The following is an 18,353-nucleotide window of genomic DNA, read 5'->3' on the forward strand; positions in this document are numbered from 1 at the left end:
TTACATGCAGAGGGCTTGGTCAAATAGTCAAAAAGTGAGTTGAAAAAGTCTGTCTAAAAAGCTTTCGGGTAGATTTCTCATATGCCTCTCAGGTATGGTTTATGCCGTGATATTAAATGAAACAAAACAGGAAGCTACAGTCGGTGTTGCCTGGTCAGATCCTCACAATGTCCGGGCAGGACGGTCTTGATAAGTTCTCTTTGTGCTGTGCTGTTTATCATGCGCGGCACTGCATCACAAGTGTCTTTTACCGGCGATTGTGAGGTTTGCCTGGCACTATAGTGGGAAGAGGGCGATCGAGACTATAGAAAGCTCGTATGATTGACAGAGTCGGACATGGTCCTTTTCTTGATTCAAGTCTCAAGAGTTGTTGTTTTGACAGTGGTGTTGCCAAAGCTGACCAGGTCAAGTCTTGGCATTAACCCCCCTTATCCCACCCCTTTATTTGTTTACTTTCTTTCCATTCTTGGTTGTCTTTACAGGGCAACAACACACACGCACAGCAACACCGGTATCCACAGAACAGTAATGAATAGGTATCCTGAGTCAATTGGATTTTCTACTCAACAGTCTTATACTGTATGGGGGTATCTCACTAATTTCCTTTCCTTCATTTCTATCCCTCCTGCACGAGCCAAAATAAGGTGGGTATTTTGCAGTACACATGCACACACAAGACATACACACTGTCACTCACACTGACAACCGCCATCCTGACATCCACTCTCAGAACAACACATCACAAGCATGAACCCCAGCAGCAACCCCCCCCTCCCCCCTAAACGCCCTCCTTGCCCTCCTCTTCGCAATCCTCTAGCGCGAAGAAGACCCCCCGAGTCTACACATCCACCTCGACAGCCTCTCCCTCAACCTCTTCTTCTCCTTCCCAGGGGAATCCAACCCCTCCCCCAGGTTCCTTTCCGTCACAGCGCACTTGCTCGCTCTCTTGGAAGAGCCAAACAAACTCCTGCTCCTCTTCACCATCACTCCATGCGTCTCCCTATCTGGCGAGGAGACAACCTTGATGGTGATACTGCTATTCCTATGAATGTTGCTCCCCTCAGCCTTGAGTGAAGGACGGATCGGAGCAATTGGCTGGGGCGCGGAAACTGGTGCTTCGGGGTGGGCTTGGGCCTGGGACAAAACCGCAGTCTTCTTGGCCGCGTTCATCTCTGCTACTTCAGCTACCGTAGCTTCAGAGGTGGAGCTCGCTTGAAGCCGCCTCTGCATGTAGGCCGCGCCTGTGCTTGTCGCTCTGCGGGGGGCTGCTTTGGGGTTGTTGGTGGACATGTTCGATACGGGCGTTGACGAGCGGGAGATAACCGGGGTACTGGTAGGTGTAGCCGATCGCTTGTTGTGGTCCAATTCTTCAATCAGACATTGCGCGGGAAGCGAGTTCCGCTTGGTAATCCCCATGATGAGGTCTGCGCATTCGGATCGCTGCCCGGCGTCAGATGCGTTGGAGGCTCTGCTGCCCCAGGTATTCCTGCGGCTGCGCCCAACACGTGTGGCCGCTGTACATGGCGTGGCCGCTGCGGATTCTGGGCCGCTGTTAGTGGGTGTGTGGGCTGGTGACCAGCCTGACGAAAGAGCCACCCAGAGAGCTGTCACGGAAATGAGATTCTTGGTCGCTTCATCGATTAGGTGAACTGGTCCCTCGGCCATTTCCTGGGTGAGAGAAACCGGCATCCCAAGACCGGAGTCGCTTTCACCGTCAGTGGAGAAACACAATGATGATTGCTGAGATGGAGAATTTGGAACAGTGCTGCAGGTTACGTTGGAGAGAGAGCGGCCGCGGCCGTACCGCGGGGGTTGATATCGATTGGATGGGTCCGAAACAGAAGCATAGGAGTCGCGGATGTCTAGAGATGAAGGCGTAAGAGATGCCATGACTGGATGCCTGCGAGTGAGGGGGTTGATCATGCTGAATGTGAAGCGGGTTTGCGGCGTTGTTGTAGACGATGGTGTACTCGGCTCTGTCGGATGCGATGTGGGCGCCGATTTGTGCCTGCGAGCCCATCGGGCTGTGGTGGTGTTGCCATTATCATCGGTGTGCGCAAAGTCCCAAGAGCCATTTGGCAGTGGCCTGGCAACCCACACCGTCCCGTCATCCAACACGATTTCAGCCTCGTCCGAATGGCGCAAGGGGCTATAGACGGCAACGAGTCTCCTTTTCTCGAGCGCGTCGTCGCTGTCACCTTCGGTGCTGTCGCTTTCCACATGATCGTCGTCCCTCCTCACCAAAACAATGTCATCGTAAGCCAATGAGTGCTTGACCCCAAATATTCCTGGAAACCTCTTTGCCAACCGGGGAGCTATAACCGGACCGGCGATTCGGCTCGAAGGAAACACTTCAAGCACTGGTCTTGACCGTCCATCAGCCGATACCAACTGAAGCTGGAGAAGAAGCCTCGGCAACACCTTGCGCACATATTTGGTCTTGTCGAGGAGCTTCGGGGCGGGATATCCAAGGCCGTAAGTGGTGCTCTTGCGCTGGACTCTATGGCGATGTCGCCGTGGTGTGGACCGGGCTGTTAGTGTACCAGCATTCGGATTCGTTACATCACTAAGCTCCGAATCCGATGGTGGTTCTGGCATGGCGGGCGTTTGAGGAGGGGCGTCCTCCTCGGGGTCCTCGCGAAAGCGCACAACGGGTGAAAGGGCGCGGGGGATGTAATCAGACGCCGGACGTTGGCGGATGGGGGCGGAGGCGCCATCCACGTTCACCCGTTGTTTTGGTGGCGCAAAGGCGGAGCGTAATAATGGGCTTCGTAGGTTGTGGGTGGCGACTGGAGGTGTAGATGGTGAAGGGCGATTCGAATATTCATGGCCATGGAGGCTCGCGCCCGAGTGAAGAAACATTATTATACGTTACTTCCTACACGCATGGAAAAGGATAAAAGACGGCGCAAAGTACAAAAACAGAAAATTAACGTGGAGTTGGGATTGGAAGCTGCAAAGGACCGGCCCTGCGTTAGATGGTGTGGGGTTGGTGGTTTGGAGGCTGTTCCAGCTGTTGTGATCCAACAGCTCCAGCTACCCTGGGGCGGTGCTCGCGATAGCACCTCCACCGGGCGTCGACGTCAGTAGTGGGCAACTCCACTGGTTGAAGTTGCCTCCTCTTCTTGGAGGATCAACCGGTTGTGACGGAGGAGTGACGAGCGGCAAGCCAAGCTGCCGAGGCAAGCGAATCTGCAAGTCACAACAGTAGCCGGCAAGCTACAGCAGCTGCCATCGATCGATCGAGCGGTGCGAGATGTAGCGTGCTGCCCGTCGCTTTTGGTGCCACTGTCGTGTCTGTCTGACAGTATCACAAGTCAATGCCGGCTTCGCAATTGATCTTGAGCCTATGGGTCTGTGGGAGCCTGGTGGTTGAAAGAGAGCGAGCGTAATGCTGTTTGTGGGTTCGGGATGGCGTGGTTGCTGCTTGCTAATAAGTAGCTAAAGAATGTTGAGAATAGAGAAAGCTGGAGAAGGTGTTAAGCAGTTGAGCGGTCAATGGTTCACCTCAGAGGAGGGAGGCCGAATTGATGAACCACGAAGCCGCTGCAAGAGGAGCTGGCGTTGGTTTTAATTAGCTGAACGCCGTCCAACGCCCAGTCGGCGCGGCTGCCAGTGTATTTGGCGCGTGGCCAATAAAGCCGAAGCTAGAGCTGTGGGAGGAGCGGAAAACCTCGTGCTTCCCGGCTCCGTTGTGGGCTCTTTGCAGCTCGTGGGGACCATGAAAATCAGTGGGTGGAGGGGCACAGCGCGGGAGATTCTGGTTGCTGGAACGGATTTGGGGCAATCAAAAGGTGCCGATGATTTGGGAAGTGTGGAAGGGCCACGGTACCATGCGGCCGGGTCGATTTCGATATTGATTGATGTTGAACAGCCCGGGAGGTGCCGATCTTTAGACTTCATATACCCTTGACACAGACTTGATCAACTGCGCGACAATGAGAAAAATAGAAGCATATTTGGGAAGAGGTTGCGAGGCGGTCAGCCTGCTCGACCAAGGGAGACCGGGCAGTACCCAGAGAGGCCGGGTCTCGGTCTAGGGATGAAAGTGGGTTCCTTCGGCGAGGTGTGTTGTTCTCGCAGCATCGGATGAACCAATGCGCTTTTTTCTGCTTCCAATCAAATATGTCGATGGTTCTGGGCAGGTAAGACGTTGGAAGAAGCGATCACAAGAAGCTGAGCTTTGTTTCGAGACCAGGAACAAGTTGATGGCAGCGTGGGAAGCAAGGTTACTCCAGGTTACACAGGAGGTTGTTCTGCTGCATTGGCTTGGCAAGTCGGCATGGTGTGGTGACATCTGGAAGCGGGAGTACCTTTCCCTCCCCTGGGAAATGACAACCGAAGCATTAAGGACTTCCTACGAAGTAGAAGTCACTCAACCTGCCACAGCCTGTCAAAAGTATTTCGCACTCTATTGACATCAAACTTTCCCGGCCAGCTCATCATTGTCATCGGATGAACCTGCAAAGTCATTCATCGGGTTCCTGTGCCGAGAATGCTTGGCACGGGCTCGGGAGCCCCACCCCGCCCCGCCCGGGACCCGGAGCTTTCACGACACCGATACCCGTTCGCAGTCTTGTAATGTTGCCGAGATATTCGACGAAAAGGCCTCGAACACCCATGATCACACGAATCATGATTAATTCAAGATGGATTCTTTGGAATTCCAAGACTATGATATAATTATGACGTTGAGGTGGGAGACACCAACCGCATTTTTGCGATTCTGTTGGAAGGACTGATATCCCAAGGAAGGCCTGACGTGGATTATTGAACCCGAAGAATACGGCCGCCGTCATGATCCGAACGGCTGACGAATGATCGGCGCTCAGGGTCGCTCATCTTCAACTGGCAAGTTTCGAGAAAAACGTGGAAAGCCACCTCTCCAAGCCACCCTTTGAACGCCAGAGTGGGACCCATCAGCCTCACCTTGTTTCAATTGCATGCCCCACATCCAGTGCTGCCAACCGAAACCTGAGTTGCCAAAACGTCCTTCATGAGCCAAAGGCCGGCCGTTACAACAACGAGCAGAAACCGGCACAGCATCTCGCATTCTGCTTTCCTGTGGCGTTGTCTTTGGAGAAATTAATTTTCGTTTTTAGACTTGCATCTTCGGAGCCATGTGGGTTTGGACGTTGAACTCGGCATTCTAGTTCACCCGACCATGACAGCCTCATCCACCAGCTTCAAGAGCCCCCGTGCTCATGCCCCCACCACCACCACCACCACCACCACGCCCAACACCCGCATCATCAGTAGTGCCCAACCATACAGAACGCTGGTGACCGCATTTCTGATATGGAAAGCTGTCTTGTTTGCCATTGCCCTGGGAAGCAGCCTCGTGGGCGACGCCTATGACACCTCCGCCGACCTCTTGGTGCACGGTGGCGTGGAAGCGGCAACGACGGGCCAACAACGGGCTCAGCAGCCATTGGGTCTTTCTGGTGGCCTGGTCTCGCGGTTTGCCAGCTGGGATGCCATTTACTTTCTCAGTTCTGCAAAACGAGGATATATATATGAACAGGAATGGGCCTTTGGTGCTGGCCTGCCCATCGTGGTCAGAGGGATTCTTCAAGGTAAGTTGATGGGACACTTGTCAACGGGACCGCGATGCAGAGGCCATGAAGCGTTTGGTGATCTTTGTTGGTTACATTCATATATATCTCCATCAATATGGAATGCTGACACATGGTGTTCACAATCTGGTAGGTGCAAGACATGTTGGCATCGCTCCCCCAGCAGATGGGGGTGTTCTCCCTGAAGCTGTCATTGGCGTCACTGTCGCCAATACGGCACATTTTCTCTCGGTGATTGTGCTCTTCCACCTCGGACAGGTTGTGTGGCGGGACCGCACTCTATCTTTGGTTGCGGCTCTGCTGCACATCGTCTCGCCTGCTGGCATGTTCCTCACGGCGCCTTACATGGAAAGCTCCTACGCCTTTCTGGCCTTTACCGGATATCTTCTCTTTGCACTGAGTAGCCAAGCTGAGAGTCGTGCACTTACTCGTGATGTGTATTTGGTGCTCGCAGGGATTTTCTTTGGTCTGGCCACAGCCTTCCGAAGCAACGGCATTCTGAATGGTATCCCATTTGCCTGGGAAGTTCTGCGGCACCTCCCGAATCTGCCGCATAAGCCTTTCGACACCATCCGCCGCCTTGTCGCGTTGGGCATCGGGGGTATCTGCGTAGCTCTAGGGTCCATAATCCCTCAGGCCATCGCTTATGGGCAGTTTTGCTCCGGTGCTTCCGGGGTAGATCCTCGGCCATGGTGTGAGGCTTACTTACCGAGCATCTTCACCTTTGTCCAGGAGCACTATTGGTAAGTTTTCTTGCCTCCCGGTATTTTCCGCCAACATCACCTGCTTACTCAAATTTTTCCTTTGACGTTCAGGAATGTCGGCTTCCTCCGCTACTGGACGATTTCTAATCTCCCATTATTTTTGCTCGCCACCCCGATGCTGGCGATCCTAGTTCGATCGGGAGTGGAGCAACCCACATCGGCTCGGCAGCCTGTGATTGCCGCCAAACCCGTCGAGTCGGCCCAACTGACGTCGCTTGTTCAGTCTGCAGCGGCGGCTCAAGTGGTGCTTGCTGCGCTTGCTATTGCCATGTACCATGTGCAGATTATCACGAGGATATCGTCTGGGTATCCGCTGTGGTATTGGTGGGTGGCCGGGAGCTTGATTCGGGGCGAGAAGGTGGGTGGATATATTGTCAAGTTTATGGTTTTGTATGCCTTGATTCAGGGGGTGTTGTTTACTTCGTTTTTGCCCCCTGCATGAGCGTGCTGTGTGTGGGGAGTTATCAGTATTATATTATGTATCTATCTAGTTGGTATATATCGTCCATATCCAGTCTCGTATCCCGTCGTGTTTGATCCTACGTCTATATATTTGCGTTTCGTTCGAAAGCGATATCCTGTTGCCGTTGTTGTCGTACCCGGCCAGTTCCAAGCCTGGTTTTTGTTTCTTCCTTCATTATTTCCATCTCTTCTGTTCACATGTCCTTTAAGCTGGATGCCGTTCCCTCTCTTCCCTCATTACTTCCATCTCTTGTTTATCGTACCCAATAGTCCCATGTATTCACATATCCCAATATCCAAATTATCAACCCGTTCATTGCTCTCCGCCCTCCTCCTCCTCATTATCGCCCTCCCCCATAACCAACCCAGCCCTAACAAGCCAAACCCCGGCCATGACCGGCGTAGTCACCAATCCCAACACTCCTCCCAAAACAAGCTTAAACACCTGCGGCGTCCAAGTAGCATCATACTCCCAGTCACCCTTTCCGTTTGCCTTCCCGGCAGCAATCAACAACCCCACCGTCGGCCCCCAAAAGATCAAAAAACTGACCACCGCCACAAGCATGCTCCTCGCCGCCTGGCCCAAGAGGAACCCTCCCCATCCAAGAATTCCGGCCCCCGATGATGGGTAAGGCGACACGGAGACGACAACCTCTTCCGGACGGCCCCTACCCCCCTTCTCATCACCCCCAGATGACACCACCGGCACCGTCGCCGGTAACGAGCAAAGCCACCTAACCAATCTGTTGTTACTGAGCAGAGAAGAAGAGCTGAACATTCCTATCGGAGGTACACCCCCGGTCTTGAGGTCACGGTTCACAAGGAACAGCTCAATGAGCCAGGTGACGAGACATTGGAGGATGATGGTTACCGCCGCGTCGCCCGCCAGCGTCGAGGGGAAGGACCATAACGTGATCTTGTCTGGGGGCTGGGGGGTTCCGTCTGGGTTGGTGCCAGGGCTGGTGGTGTACTGAGGGGCGGTGTACATTGCGTAGGCGATTGCAAAGTTGATGCCGCCTGATAGGATCAGGGCGCCGAGGCCGTCGAGGAGGAAGAGGTAGATGAACTGGGGGGTTGTGAGCTTGTTTGTTGGGGGGAGGGGAAGGGCAGGAGGGGAGAGGGTGATGGTTGTGCTTGGTGGGAGGCTGGCGTTGTCGGGAGGGGAGATGGGGCGGATGGCAGTTTCAATGTCGGGTTTGGGGGTGGTGATGTTGGATGTTGGTGGTGGTGGTGAGCTGCGGGAGAAGGGGTTCGGAAGTGTCATTGTGATTGTTGGTGATGAAAAGAGTTCGTCAAAGTCGCGATGGTGAGTGAGGTTGAGGGGGAAAACTGAAAGATAAAAACAAGATCTAGATCATATCACTAAAATTTTAAATCGTGAAAGATACTTGAAGATGGTTGTCTACCAGACAACTGAAAAGCGAGGAATGAAGAGCGGTGTGTGTCCCAAAATCTCCGTCATGCGATGATGTGAGACCCGTAAACAGGTCGACTGAGTGATGCCAAATGACAAACGCGTCTTTCTTTCTCTCCCATCCACGAAACCAAACCATCCCTTTCTCGATCGAAATTTCTCCCAGCCACTAGGGGCCTAGGCCACCCAATGCCCAACCCTACAACATAAAACCTGTCTGAGATGAATGCGCTGTTTGAGCAGTTTGAATGGTTGAGCCGTTGCGCATTCGTTGGCGACGCTACGCCAAGGTTGGGCGGTGGGGCGATGCTGATCAGGGTCCAGTTCATGCGCTCGGTGGCCGATTGGTTGGAATGAAGACAAGCGATCCACATTGCTGTTTATTTTGGGGATAGCGCCAGGGGTTTTGGACGTGCCGTTTCTTGGCCATCTCGAGGGTTGTCATGAATATCGTTCTGAAGAGAGTTTATGTTAGACCACACAGGCAAAACCAGATGATGTGAGAATATAGAAAGTACATCTTGGAGCTCATCCAACTCACACGCTGCATCCTCCAAGGGAGGTATAAATATGGACTGTAGCAGCTAACAATGATAAGAGATCATATCACCTTCTCGAAAAGTCTTGCGTGTCAGAAATACGCAGATATCCTTGAGAGTTTGAGGTAGCATACCCATTTGTGAGCAGAGGACTGACGATGGGTTTGATTTTTATTAAGTTTAAAAGTAATAAATTACCCAAGTAAATTACTATCAAAGAGAATTAAACTTTAATATAGGTAGTAGATGTGGACGGCAAAACAATAGGGTAAACAGCAACAATGAAGGTGAAAAAGTAACTCAAACAAGCAATTGTGGAAAGACAGGCATCGGCTAGTAACAACATCAATGTAGGAAAGAGCCAGTGGTCGTGCCTGCCAATCATGCCATATGCGACCTCGCTCCTTCCCTCCCTTCATAATCCAGGTTTTCGCGCACCCTGATATCTGAGAGCAAATGAGTGGGTGGACAGGCAGTATGGCCTATCGGTCAACCGCGACGCAACGTGGATTCCTTTACACCTGCTGCCCGGTCGCTCTGATCTCTCGGAAACCCACCCCCCATCCCAGTGATTCCTGAGGCTGGAATGCCACAGGTTGAGGGTTCGATTTCTTTTTGGGGCGGCCGTCTTTTTGCCCCTGACTTGAGGAGAGAAGCTTGCTGTGAGGTTACTTCCTCTACTGTAAGCCCGCAGCCATCACCCATCCTTCCTCAACTGCTTGCCCGTTCTTTTCTGGTCATTAGAGGTTGCAGCCTCTTACAGAATAGGTGCGACCGCACCATGCCTTTCCACTGCCGTTTCCGTAGGCTGTCGGTCAGGTGAAACACTGCTTGCTGCGGAGGCATATGATGTTTGCGTGACAGCAGCTACTTTGCCATATCGTGTTCCTTCCTCTTTCTGGCGACGACTATAACCCCCCCCCTCGGGAACAAATTCTCTCCTATCTCTTCTCTTTGAATAAATTTGTAGGTGATAGAGTCTTCAAAGTCCCTTGCCGTTCTGTCACAACATGATGACATGATATTTATCGAGCTTGCTTTGCCTTTCAACGATACAGAAGCGTTTAAACCTGCACCCCCCAACTCGGAAACATTTTTTTTTACCAGGTCCCAGCAACACGTCTTTACGACTCTCTCACATTCCATAATTCCCATCAAACCAGCCCTGCCCTTTATAGTCTCCCCCAAGCACCGTCTCGATTGCCACCGGACCCCCCAACCTCCTCGCAAAGCTCGCCCTCGTCCCGCCCGCCCCCGGGCCCGAGTTGGCATACTCCCCAAAGTAAACATTCGACGTCCTCTCATCCCCCGCATTCCAAATCCTCCATCCCGCCCCATTGACAACACCACTCATGGCCGTATTCTGGAACACAACCCTGGCGTACTCCCTCCACGGCCTACCCAGGTAAAACGCCCCGTTGTTCACGCTCTGCCCTGACTTGGCTGCGATGTTGCAGTTGTTGAAGACATAGAAGTTTGGCGAGGCGGAATTTGATCTCCCAGACGCTACCCCCGATGTCAGCCCTGTTCAAGGGAGGTGAGGGAGGGGACTTACCAGTAATATATCCTACCGAAGACGACAGCACTCTAATATCGCACCTCTCAAACCAAGCCGGGCTTTCCTGTCCAAAAATAAAGTCCGTCACCCCGACGATCTCGCAGCGGGAATAGTACTGCTTCCCCCGGTTGGCGAGGACGGTGTCTTGATACCCCTGGAAGGAGCAGCCGTAGTAGCCGCTGTCGGCGTACGCGGACAGGGCTACGGCTTGCGACCCCTTGCCGTAGGAGTTTACGATGTTGAGGTTGTAGATCTTGACGTTGTTGGCTTTTACACGGACGGTGCCCGTCTCATCGTTGGAGGCGCCGGTGTTGGCTTGGGATTTGGACTGGGTTATTGTTACGGAGTTTGAGGTGTAGGAGGCTGAGTTGGTGGTTGAGCCGTAGATGGAGATGGGGGATTTGACGGCGGCGGGGATGAGGACTTGTTCTTGGTAGGTGCCGGGGTAGAGGAAGATGCAGACGGGGGAGGTGGAGGTTGTGGAGAGGGAGGTGATGGCGGAGGAGAGGGTTGAGAATTGGGCCGAGTGGGCTGAGGGGGTCTTAGATACGCGGATGCAGGAGGAGGATGGGGGGGTAGTGCGAGATTGGGCTGCCGTTGAGGGGATCAGCCCGAGAAGGGGGAGGAGGAGGGGGAGGAGGTGCATTTTGGCGGTTGGGTAAGGTGCGAAAGGGGAGGTGGTGAAGAGGAGGGGGATTTGCACGGGAGGGTTCATGGGGTGGTATTATAGAGACACAAGCCGGTACTCCGTAGATCACATGCGAGATAGATCTTGTGAAGGCGCGGAAAATCTTGAATCTTACCTATCTTGGCGGATGGGCCATCAAATGCTACCGCCGCCGAACACCTTGCTGGAGAATTGCATGCGGAAGATGGGTGAAGGGAGGTCGTCGAGTCGGAGAAATGCCGAATTGGGAAGATTCGGGGGAGGTGATTGGTGGATATTTACAATCCCCCTTCTAATCGCATCATAGGGCTGTTCCACTTTGTTCCGTGTACTCTTCTACTCTCTTTTGTTGTTTTCTCTTAGTTACTTTCACTCTTAATTTTGAAGGATCTGTCTGCTGAGCGTGACTTTTGTCAAGTCAACCAAGGAATGCCCCCTCTTTGCTAACATCTATCCAAAGCCACCTGCTGCCAAAGTAATGGCGTCAGAAGCGGCTGTTTAGCCGGAAGACGACTGGTGCGCATCTACGTCTATGTAGTACCTAGCCATCCGGACATTTGGGATCTCTTGGTATGGTTTCGGTACCTGACATCTTGACAGAAGCAATGCGGGTTCATTTGCGGGTGAATCTGGCGATGGCTCCCGGCATTTTGGATTGGTCTGCCATCGTGGATATATTTAGTAAACATGTTTTAGACATTTCGATGATATCACTGAAGGAGTCAAACGTCGTCGAGGTCACAGAAACAATCACCATGCGTCAAGGAAAAAGACTTTGAACAAAAATTCATGTTTGTCTAACCCAGGGTCATCCATGTGAGCCAGTCGTTGACTACATATACCGTCTCCTCCCAGATAAAAGTCCCCGGGAGGAAACCAAATAGTGTACGAAAAGAAGAAGAAAGTAGCAAAGCCATATGTACATGAGAATAAAACTTGTAGTTTTGTTTTGGGATCCCCAGCCTGTGATCCCTCAAGAATGGGAGCAAGTCATTAGCCGGGGGCCCATAAATTTGTGGTGCACCAGGCTTAAAAATGTTTGCTTCGTATGCACATCAAAGAATCGAAATCAAAAGTTCCTTCTCTCGAAAAGAGGTTGACCGCTTAAGCGCGGGCGACCTTGCGGAGGTGGCGGCGACCGAGACCGGGGCAGCGGGTAGGCTGGGGGCGGGTGCTGATAGGACGAGTGCTGGTCTGGACAGGCACGGCAGTCTGAACAGCAGAGGTCTGAGCAGCAGAGGTCTGGACAACAGAGGTGACGATGGTGGTAGGGCTGGGGACAACGTTGACAGCGGTGGTGGTGGCAATAGGAGCAGGGGCGTTGGTGGCAGCGCCGGTGATAGCGGTGGCAGAGGAAACGATGGCGGAGGAGCCCTGAGCAACGGGAGCGAAGCCGGCGGGGAGAGCGGGACCGGGGATGGGGTAGCTGTCGAGGGAGCGGTAGATGTTGAAGCGGATACCAGCGTCGGTGGGAGTGTAGAGGGAAGTACCCTTGACACCCTGGGGAAGGACAGTGCCGGAACCAGTGACCTCAATGTTGAAGCACTGAGGGTAGTTCTGGGCGCCGTTGAGGTCGCCGCCGGAGTGAAGGGCGATGATCTCGTGGCGAAGGACGTACTGGCCGGGACGGATGTTGGTGGGAATCTTGATCATCCAGCTGTTGTTGTTGTCAATGAGGACATCGGAAGCCCACCGGCCAGGGGCCTGGGCACCGTTGACAAGACCAGCCTCGGCGATCTTGAAGAACTCGAGAGCAGTCTTCTCAATCTTGTCGCAGCCAGTGTTACCGCACGAGGCAAGGTAGTCAATGACGGGGCCGTGGTGAGACTCGGGCCAGGTGTCCCACTGAACAAAGACGCTGTCACCCGCGGCAACAACGATGCGGCCCTGAGCGTTGGCCGAGTTCTTGTGGCAGATGATGTCGCTAGAGGCGAAAGACTCGGGGCCAACGAAGCCATTGTCGGTGTTGGAAGCGGTCCAGGCGGCAACCTTGGGGGGGTTCTGAGTGTAAGGGAAGCTGTTGATGTCGTAGCCCTGGAAGGAGGCACCATTCACGACAACGTTCTTGACGTGGCCGTGGGCGTTGACAGCAGCGGCACCGGCCAAAGCGGCGAGGAGAGTCTTGGAGGTGAAGGAAGGCATCTTGAAGGGTTGATTTCGAATCGCAAGGATGGTGGTGCTAAAAGCGTTGAGCAGGTCCGTCTAGCGGGGATATGTGGATTGTAACTTGGTGTTGGTTGGTGATGATAAGAGATCGGAAGAAATGTCTTCAGTCAATGAAGTGAGTGTAGGTATACAATGAATGTAGTTCGAAAGAAAACGAAGGAATGGCTCAAAAAATGAATGGCTTTGCTAGAAAGGTCGCGTTGCGCCTGGTGAGGAGAAAGGTGAGTGCTGGAGGGAAGCAGTCGAGATGTTATATACCTGATCAATCCTGAGATTATCCCATGACTGTGTATGAGCTTCCCTGCTCGAAGATGGATGTCAGACCCCTGAACGGTGGCTTGCCTACTTTAGGGGGTGGGCGCCGGGACCAGGATGAGCCCACAATGGTGGACGCATCGTGCGTCCGGTGTCGAACGGTGATGACGAAGGCAAACAGAGTGCTTCACCCATGGACTTGAGAAAGGAGTCTTCATACTGTTTCAGCAAAATTAGCTACCTAGCCAACCCACCCTGGCGGGATCTCCCCTCTTTCCGTTCTCTTGACTCTTAGGACCTCAGTTATCGTCAAGGTCAGATCGACGCCCAAGATCCAGAGAATCTTCTCTTGTCCAGGTCCAGAAGGCGCTGTGTACCAGCCCGCGGCATGTGAAGCGACGGCCAAGGGCGGCATGGCAAGCAAACAGGATTGACGCCCTTGACAACGAGACATCCCGACTGGAGCTGATCTCCCATGGTGGAGTATTGACAACCCAGGCATTCACACTTTCAGGTAAGTTCAAGCGGATGCTCACCGTCAACGTCGTCTCTGGTGTGGGCGTTCGAGGGAGTGGTGGGGTCAGCCCATGTGTGTGCCCATGCAGCTGGGAAGTGATGTGAGGCATGGATGTGTGTAGATCCAAAGAAGTGGTGGTTGGCAGCGCATGATCTGACCTCAAGGGACCACTGGCGGGCTCGGCTGGATCCCGCAGTCAAGGCATGAAACAAGGGGGAAGGTTGGTTATGGGACGAAAGCGGGGAGTTGGGGCGGTTGTGATGCCGCCGTCGACGTCGTCGAAAGCTAGATACGGGTTGTGGGCGGCGGCGGGCAACGGTTTGTTGAATTAGGGGAACGCTTATGCAGGCACAGTGTCTCGCTTGTGTCTCCTCGAGCCGAAAACCCCACCACAACCCACGAAGACCACTTCGTCACCGTAGCTTGCGAGATTCGACAGCCCTTCCAGACGCTCTTGGTCAACGGTGGCAGGGATTGTGATGGAGGCGCAAAAGTAGCCGCCGTTGACAGACCGGGATGTTGTCCTGAACGCCACGGCGACATGACCCAGATTGCGGGAAGCCGGCCCGCGAGGGATTCGAGTCAAGAACTGCTGCTGAGGGTCGTGATGTTTGTACAGAGAGCAAACAGGGCGAGATGATGCCATTCATCAGCCAGCGCTTGCAATCTCTCTGTATTGGCCTGCCACATGAAACACTCAAGCGCCTCTTGTCTGCGGCTGCCAATGCCCAATATCCGCCGTCCTGGTTTCAACGGTCAAGCGGGGTTCGACGGATATTCGGTACCAGCTTCCCAGGACACGGCCATGTCGATCGGCGCCGCCTTACCGGTAGTGGTCCATGTGAAGGCACCGTAGCTGACTTCATCAACGCGCATCGCCAGCCAGCAAAGTACCGGAGCGGTCGTGCTGGGCGCAGCGAGCGATCCTATGGGCGAAGTGGTGCGTTACGCAGCATAGCCTAGCGTGATATTGTACAGGTTCTCCAAGACTCTGTCGTCCGAAGTCATCCGTCCATGTTCAAGCATCACCACCGCAAGCCGCCGGCCGAAGTGGAGGAACTGCTGAGGTTTCGTGTGTGGAGCAACGGAGATGAGAAGGGGACATCGTGCCACTGCCTTGCTGAAGTGCGGGGCGGGGCGGCTCCATTATCTGATCCCTAGTGAGGGGTTAGGGTTCAGAGATGGGTTAGATCCGTCGAATTGATATATCGATGCTGAAGACCACAAAACGGGGACGACCTGCCCATGTTGTGAAAGCTTTGGGTTTTCATTTGTTTTGTACTCGAAATCAGAAAAGATGTGAATGATCTATTGGACTCTGACTCAGTTGCTGCCCCGAGCTGCAGCTCATCGGACTTGTACAGCAGCATAGGTATCCATCACAACACCTTACCTACCTGATGAAGTTTCCCCGCATCTCTCTGTGCCTTACACTCAGCTTCCATCCAAACTTCACTTTTATTGTGGCGGAAAGGGAAAGCAGACAGAGCTCCCGTCTGCGTCCTGGATTGCTCCTCCCAGTTGAACCCAACCTCTCATAACCAGTGCTTGGTTTTGCCAATGACTGGAAGTAGCGCCCCACTCTGCGAAAGTTGAAGAATTTGAACCTCGAGTTGGGTTCCCTGAACACTCTCTGCCTCACGCTTGACTCGCATCCGATGCCAACTCGCGGTCTCTTGATAGCTCAGCAGTTTTACAGCACATCGTCTACAGTTCTAACCGTATTCGACAGCGCTGGTCGGCGAAAGCAGCAAAACACAGACTTGGGCACCATATCGTCGGTAATCCTCAGTCATCTCAATATCACGGTCCCATCTTCACGTGCTGATCTTGCGCAGTAGTAGCTGCCCCTATTTCGACATATAGCATATCGAATCAAGGAAATCGATATTCAGTCGAAATGCCAGGCCAACTGGCTGATCTGAGCAGCCTGGATGCTCGCTCCGCTGCGCTGAGAGAGAAACTCAGTCGAAGTCGCTGGCAGAACAGCACGACCATTTCTAAAGAGTCGAGCAAGGTGTCGTTAGGTGCGACTGATGACGATATTCAGGACTTGATCACCTCGATACGGGTTACATCTGGAGCCAACGATGATAACCCACAGCCTTCATCGTCGTCGTCCGATGCCTTGTCAAGAAACCATCAGGCCCATGCTGCTAACTCAACCAAGTACACCTCAAAAGATGAGATCTATACGAACACTTCACAGCCCCTTTCATTCATGAATGCCATGACGAGCAACCATCATGGGTTACCAAACTGTGAAGAGACACTGGTCACACGGACAACGTCTTCCACCGGCTCACAGCCACACACAGGCAATGTAGAAGTCTCATCGTCAGCTTCCCACGCGATACAAGAGCTTCTCGAGCTTGCTCCCGACATCAAAGACTGGCTTGAAATGACCGAGTACCACAACACAGAGGTTCGCACAGTAAAGTTGGACCGTTTTCGGCGCTTAAGAGACCTCGCGGCCAAGAAAAAGAGACTCGAGGAGGAGGAACGAAAGCTTTTGGAAGAAGCTGAGAATGATCCCTGGCCACGGCAACCTCAGAACAAGGCCACACCCGCGCCTTTGGTTACTCGCGTACAGAGTGTCTCAGAGACGAGACAAAGCTTACCTACTCCCATCACCCCCAACAAACCCGAGCCTGAGGGCAAAGAAACCACTAGCGCAATGTTTCTGACTTCAGGCATCATGCACACGGCGACAAAGAGAGCGCGCCCTGAGGAAGAGGCTGATACGCAAGGAAGAGATAAGCTTCCTCGAACTAACCACCAAGATGTCCAGAGAGAAGACAACAACCCAGTGGATGAGAGCAGACGCCTAGAATTTGCGGACAGTCGTCCTAGCCACCCTCGGCATGATTTTGGGCGCCCGCCCCCCTGCTGGCATAACTACAAGGAGCCGTCCAACTTCCAGCGTTCTCGGAGCCCGCCGAGAGGTCCTTCATTCCGTCGCCAATATATTGATGACCGGCCTCAATCGAGGTACGATAGCAACAAAGGACGTCGGGATTCGGCTCATCATGACAGAGAGAACGGAAGATCACGACGTCTGGACTTTGGACGTCGAGGTGGTTAGTAGAAGATGTCTCATCCATTCCCTGGTCCCCATCGTAGCAAGGTCTTTGTCTGGCGGTCATTGATCCATGGGACTGATTAACCTGGTGTTGTGTTGTCCAGATACTCGATTCTTCATCGTCAAGTCTTTTAATGAGCAGAATGTCGAACAGTGTATGAAAGATGTAGGTCCCCATCCCAATCCAATGGCTTCAGAAGGCCGTGCTGACCATACAAAATGCAGAATATTTGGACCACGCAGGCCAAAAACAGCTCGACATTTACCGAGGCCTTCAACCAGTGTAGGAACGTTATCCTGTTCTTTTCGATCAACCAGTCTGGCCACTTTCAAGGCTACGCCCGGATGACAACCGCACCGTCGTCGAAGATCCCACGCCCCTGCTGGATGAAGAGCCTGCCCTGGGGCACCAGCGAGCCGTTCAAACTGGAATGGTTGAGCACCACACCCCTCGAGTTTCGAAGAGTCCGTCGAGTTACAAATCCGCTCAATGAGGGATTGCCGGTTTTTGTGGGCAAAGACGGACAGGAAATCGAGACCAGCGTTGGACACGAGCTGTTGAATGAGATGGATTTGGAGCGGGAGCGGAGGTGGGACGAAGATCACCGCGGTAGGTTGGTATCGGACTACCAGTGGGATGAGGATTATCACCATGGGACTATGGTGAAGCGCGAGTCGTCCACTTAAAGAAAGAGGGGCAAATACGGATGCGGTAGAGGTGTGGAAAAGCTTGTACACATAGTGTGGGGGGAAATAACAGCGCTGATTTATACAAGGTGTTGGTTTATGTGAGGCAGAACATTGTGTTATCGGGATATCAAAAGACCCTTCTAAAGTGCCACAACTGCCCTCCCTGTAAAATGATCAAGTTGGAGACTTTTTTTCTCTGACGTGTTCCATCATCTCCTGTTCCATTTAGTGTAGTTCATCAGCAAGCTAATACGAGGAAATGGTGTGATTACAGTGGCCAAGGAAAAAGCGAGGCCCGGAGTCTGCCTCAAGGATTATGACATCTTGAGAGTGTATCAATCGTACGATTCCAAGAAGATCATCAGGCGTACGGGAGAACTAGATTTACTTTGATTACTGCAGTGGTGACCTGGTCACGGTAAGACTGTCAGGTTAAAACTGGCCAAGAATAATCTTCAGCTTTTCTCTCGTCCTTCTTTTTTGACGTTTGGGCCCTAAGGTACGTGACTGCATATTCTTTAATGGTCTTTCAACTTGTAGAATGATATGTCATGGAAAATGATGGAAAGATGTCAGAAATCTATTAGGTACCAAGCATGAAAAGCCCATTCATTGACCCGACCCACGCGTACACGACCTACAACCCAAAGACTTTAATAACCA

General features: G+C 53.0%; 6 protein-coding genes across 6 annotated transcripts; 2 read left to right on the top strand and 4 right to left on the bottom strand.

The window, feature by feature from the left end:
* Positions 1-813: 813 nt before the first annotated feature.
* On the bottom strand, positions 814-2,862 carry QC762_407600 (uncharacterized protein; the record flags this gene model as incomplete). Its single annotated transcript, XM_062890223.1, has 1 exon — positions 814-2,862. The coding sequence occupies one exon, from the start codon at positions 2,860-2,862 to the stop codon at positions 814-816; it is 2,049 nt and encodes a 682-aa protein (XP_062743725.1).
* Positions 2,863-4,232: 1,370 nt separating this feature from the next.
* On the top strand, positions 4,233-7,733 carry GPI18 (ER membrane glycoprotein subunit of the GPI transamidase complex-like protein). Its single transcript, XM_062890222.1, has 3 exons — positions 4,233-5,576; positions 5,710-6,319; positions 6,392-7,733. Exons 1-3 carry the CDS (start codon positions 5,165-5,167, stop codon positions 6,780-6,782), a joined length of 1,413 nt encoding a protein of 470 aa, XP_062743726.1. The 5' UTR covers positions 4,233-5,164; the 3' UTR covers positions 6,783-7,733.
* On the bottom strand, positions 7,116-8,066 carry QC762_407585 (uncharacterized protein; the record flags this gene model as incomplete). The annotated part of the gene is made up of 1 exon (XM_062890221.1): positions 7,116-8,066. The coding sequence occupies one exon, from the start codon at positions 8,064-8,066 to the stop codon at positions 7,116-7,118; it is 951 nt and encodes a 316-aa protein (XP_062743727.1).
* Positions 8,067-9,508: 1,442 nt separating this feature from the next.
* Positions 9,509-11,356, bottom strand: QC762_407580 (uncharacterized protein). The gene is made up of 2 exons (XM_062890220.1): positions 10,311-11,356; positions 9,509-10,261 (listed from the first exon to the last, which is right to left on the bottom strand). Exons 1-2 carry the CDS (start codon positions 11,026-11,028, stop codon positions 9,891-9,893), a joined length of 1,089 nt encoding a protein of 362 aa, XP_062743728.1. The 5' UTR covers positions 11,029-11,356; the 3' UTR covers positions 9,509-9,890.
* Positions 11,357-12,084: 728 nt separating this feature from the next.
* On the bottom strand, positions 12,085-13,122 carry QC762_407570 (uncharacterized protein; the record flags this gene model as incomplete). The annotated part of the gene is made up of 1 exon (XM_062890219.1): positions 12,085-13,122. The coding sequence occupies one exon, from the start codon at positions 13,120-13,122 to the stop codon at positions 12,085-12,087; it is 1,038 nt and encodes a 345-aa protein (XP_062743729.1).
* A 2,100-nt stretch (positions 13,123-15,222) lies between these two features.
* QC762_407560 (uncharacterized protein) lies at positions 15,223-17,881 on the top strand. The gene is made up of 3 exons (XM_062890218.1): positions 15,223-16,998; positions 17,105-17,166; positions 17,226-17,881. Exons 1-3 carry the CDS (start codon positions 15,819-15,821, stop codon positions 17,685-17,687), a joined length of 1,704 nt encoding a protein of 567 aa, XP_062743730.1. The 5' UTR covers positions 15,223-15,818; the 3' UTR covers positions 17,688-17,881.
* Positions 17,882-18,353: the final 472 nt, after the last annotated feature.

Source organism: Podospora pseudocomata, chromosome 4 (genome assembly GCF_035222375.1).
Source record: "Podospora pseudocomata strain CBS 415.72m chromosome 4, whole genome shotgun sequence".
Taxonomy (NCBI): domain Eukaryota; kingdom Fungi; phylum Ascomycota; class Sordariomycetes; order Sordariales; family Podosporaceae; genus Podospora; species Podospora pseudocomata.

Bases quoted from the DNA above. Each gene is read 5' to 3' on its own strand.
- GPI18 (XM_062890222.1), top strand. From the start codon at position 5,165: ATGACAGCCTCATCCACCAGCTTCAAGAGCCCCCGTGCTCATGCCCCC. The intron at 5,577-5,709 runs GTAAGTTGATGG...ACAATCTGGTAG, and splicing joins GGTCAGAGGGATTCTTCAAG to GTGCAAGACATGTTGGCATC. The intron at 6,320-6,391 runs GTAAGTTTTCTT...TTTGACGTTCAG, and splicing joins TTTGTCCAGGAGCACTATTG to GAATGTCGGCTTCCTCCGCT.
- QC762_407580 (XM_062890220.1), bottom strand. From the start codon at position 11,028: ATGAACCCTCCCGTGCAAATCCCCCTCCTCTTCACCACCTCCCCTTTC. The intron at 10,262-10,310 runs GTAAGTCCCCTC...CATCGGGGGTAG, and splicing joins TTCGGTAGGATATATTACTG to CGTCTGGGAGATCAAATTCC.
- QC762_407560 (XM_062890218.1), top strand. From the start codon at position 15,819: ATGCCAGGCCAACTGGCTGATCTGAGCAGCCTGGATGCTCGCTCCGCT. The intron at 16,999-17,104 runs GTTAGTAGAAGA...TGTGTTGTCCAG, and splicing joins GGACTTTGGACGTCGAGGTG to ATACTCGATTCTTCATCGTC. The intron at 17,167-17,225 runs GTAGGTCCCCAT...TACAAAATGCAG, and splicing joins TCGAACAGTGTATGAAAGAT to AATATTTGGACCACGCAGGC.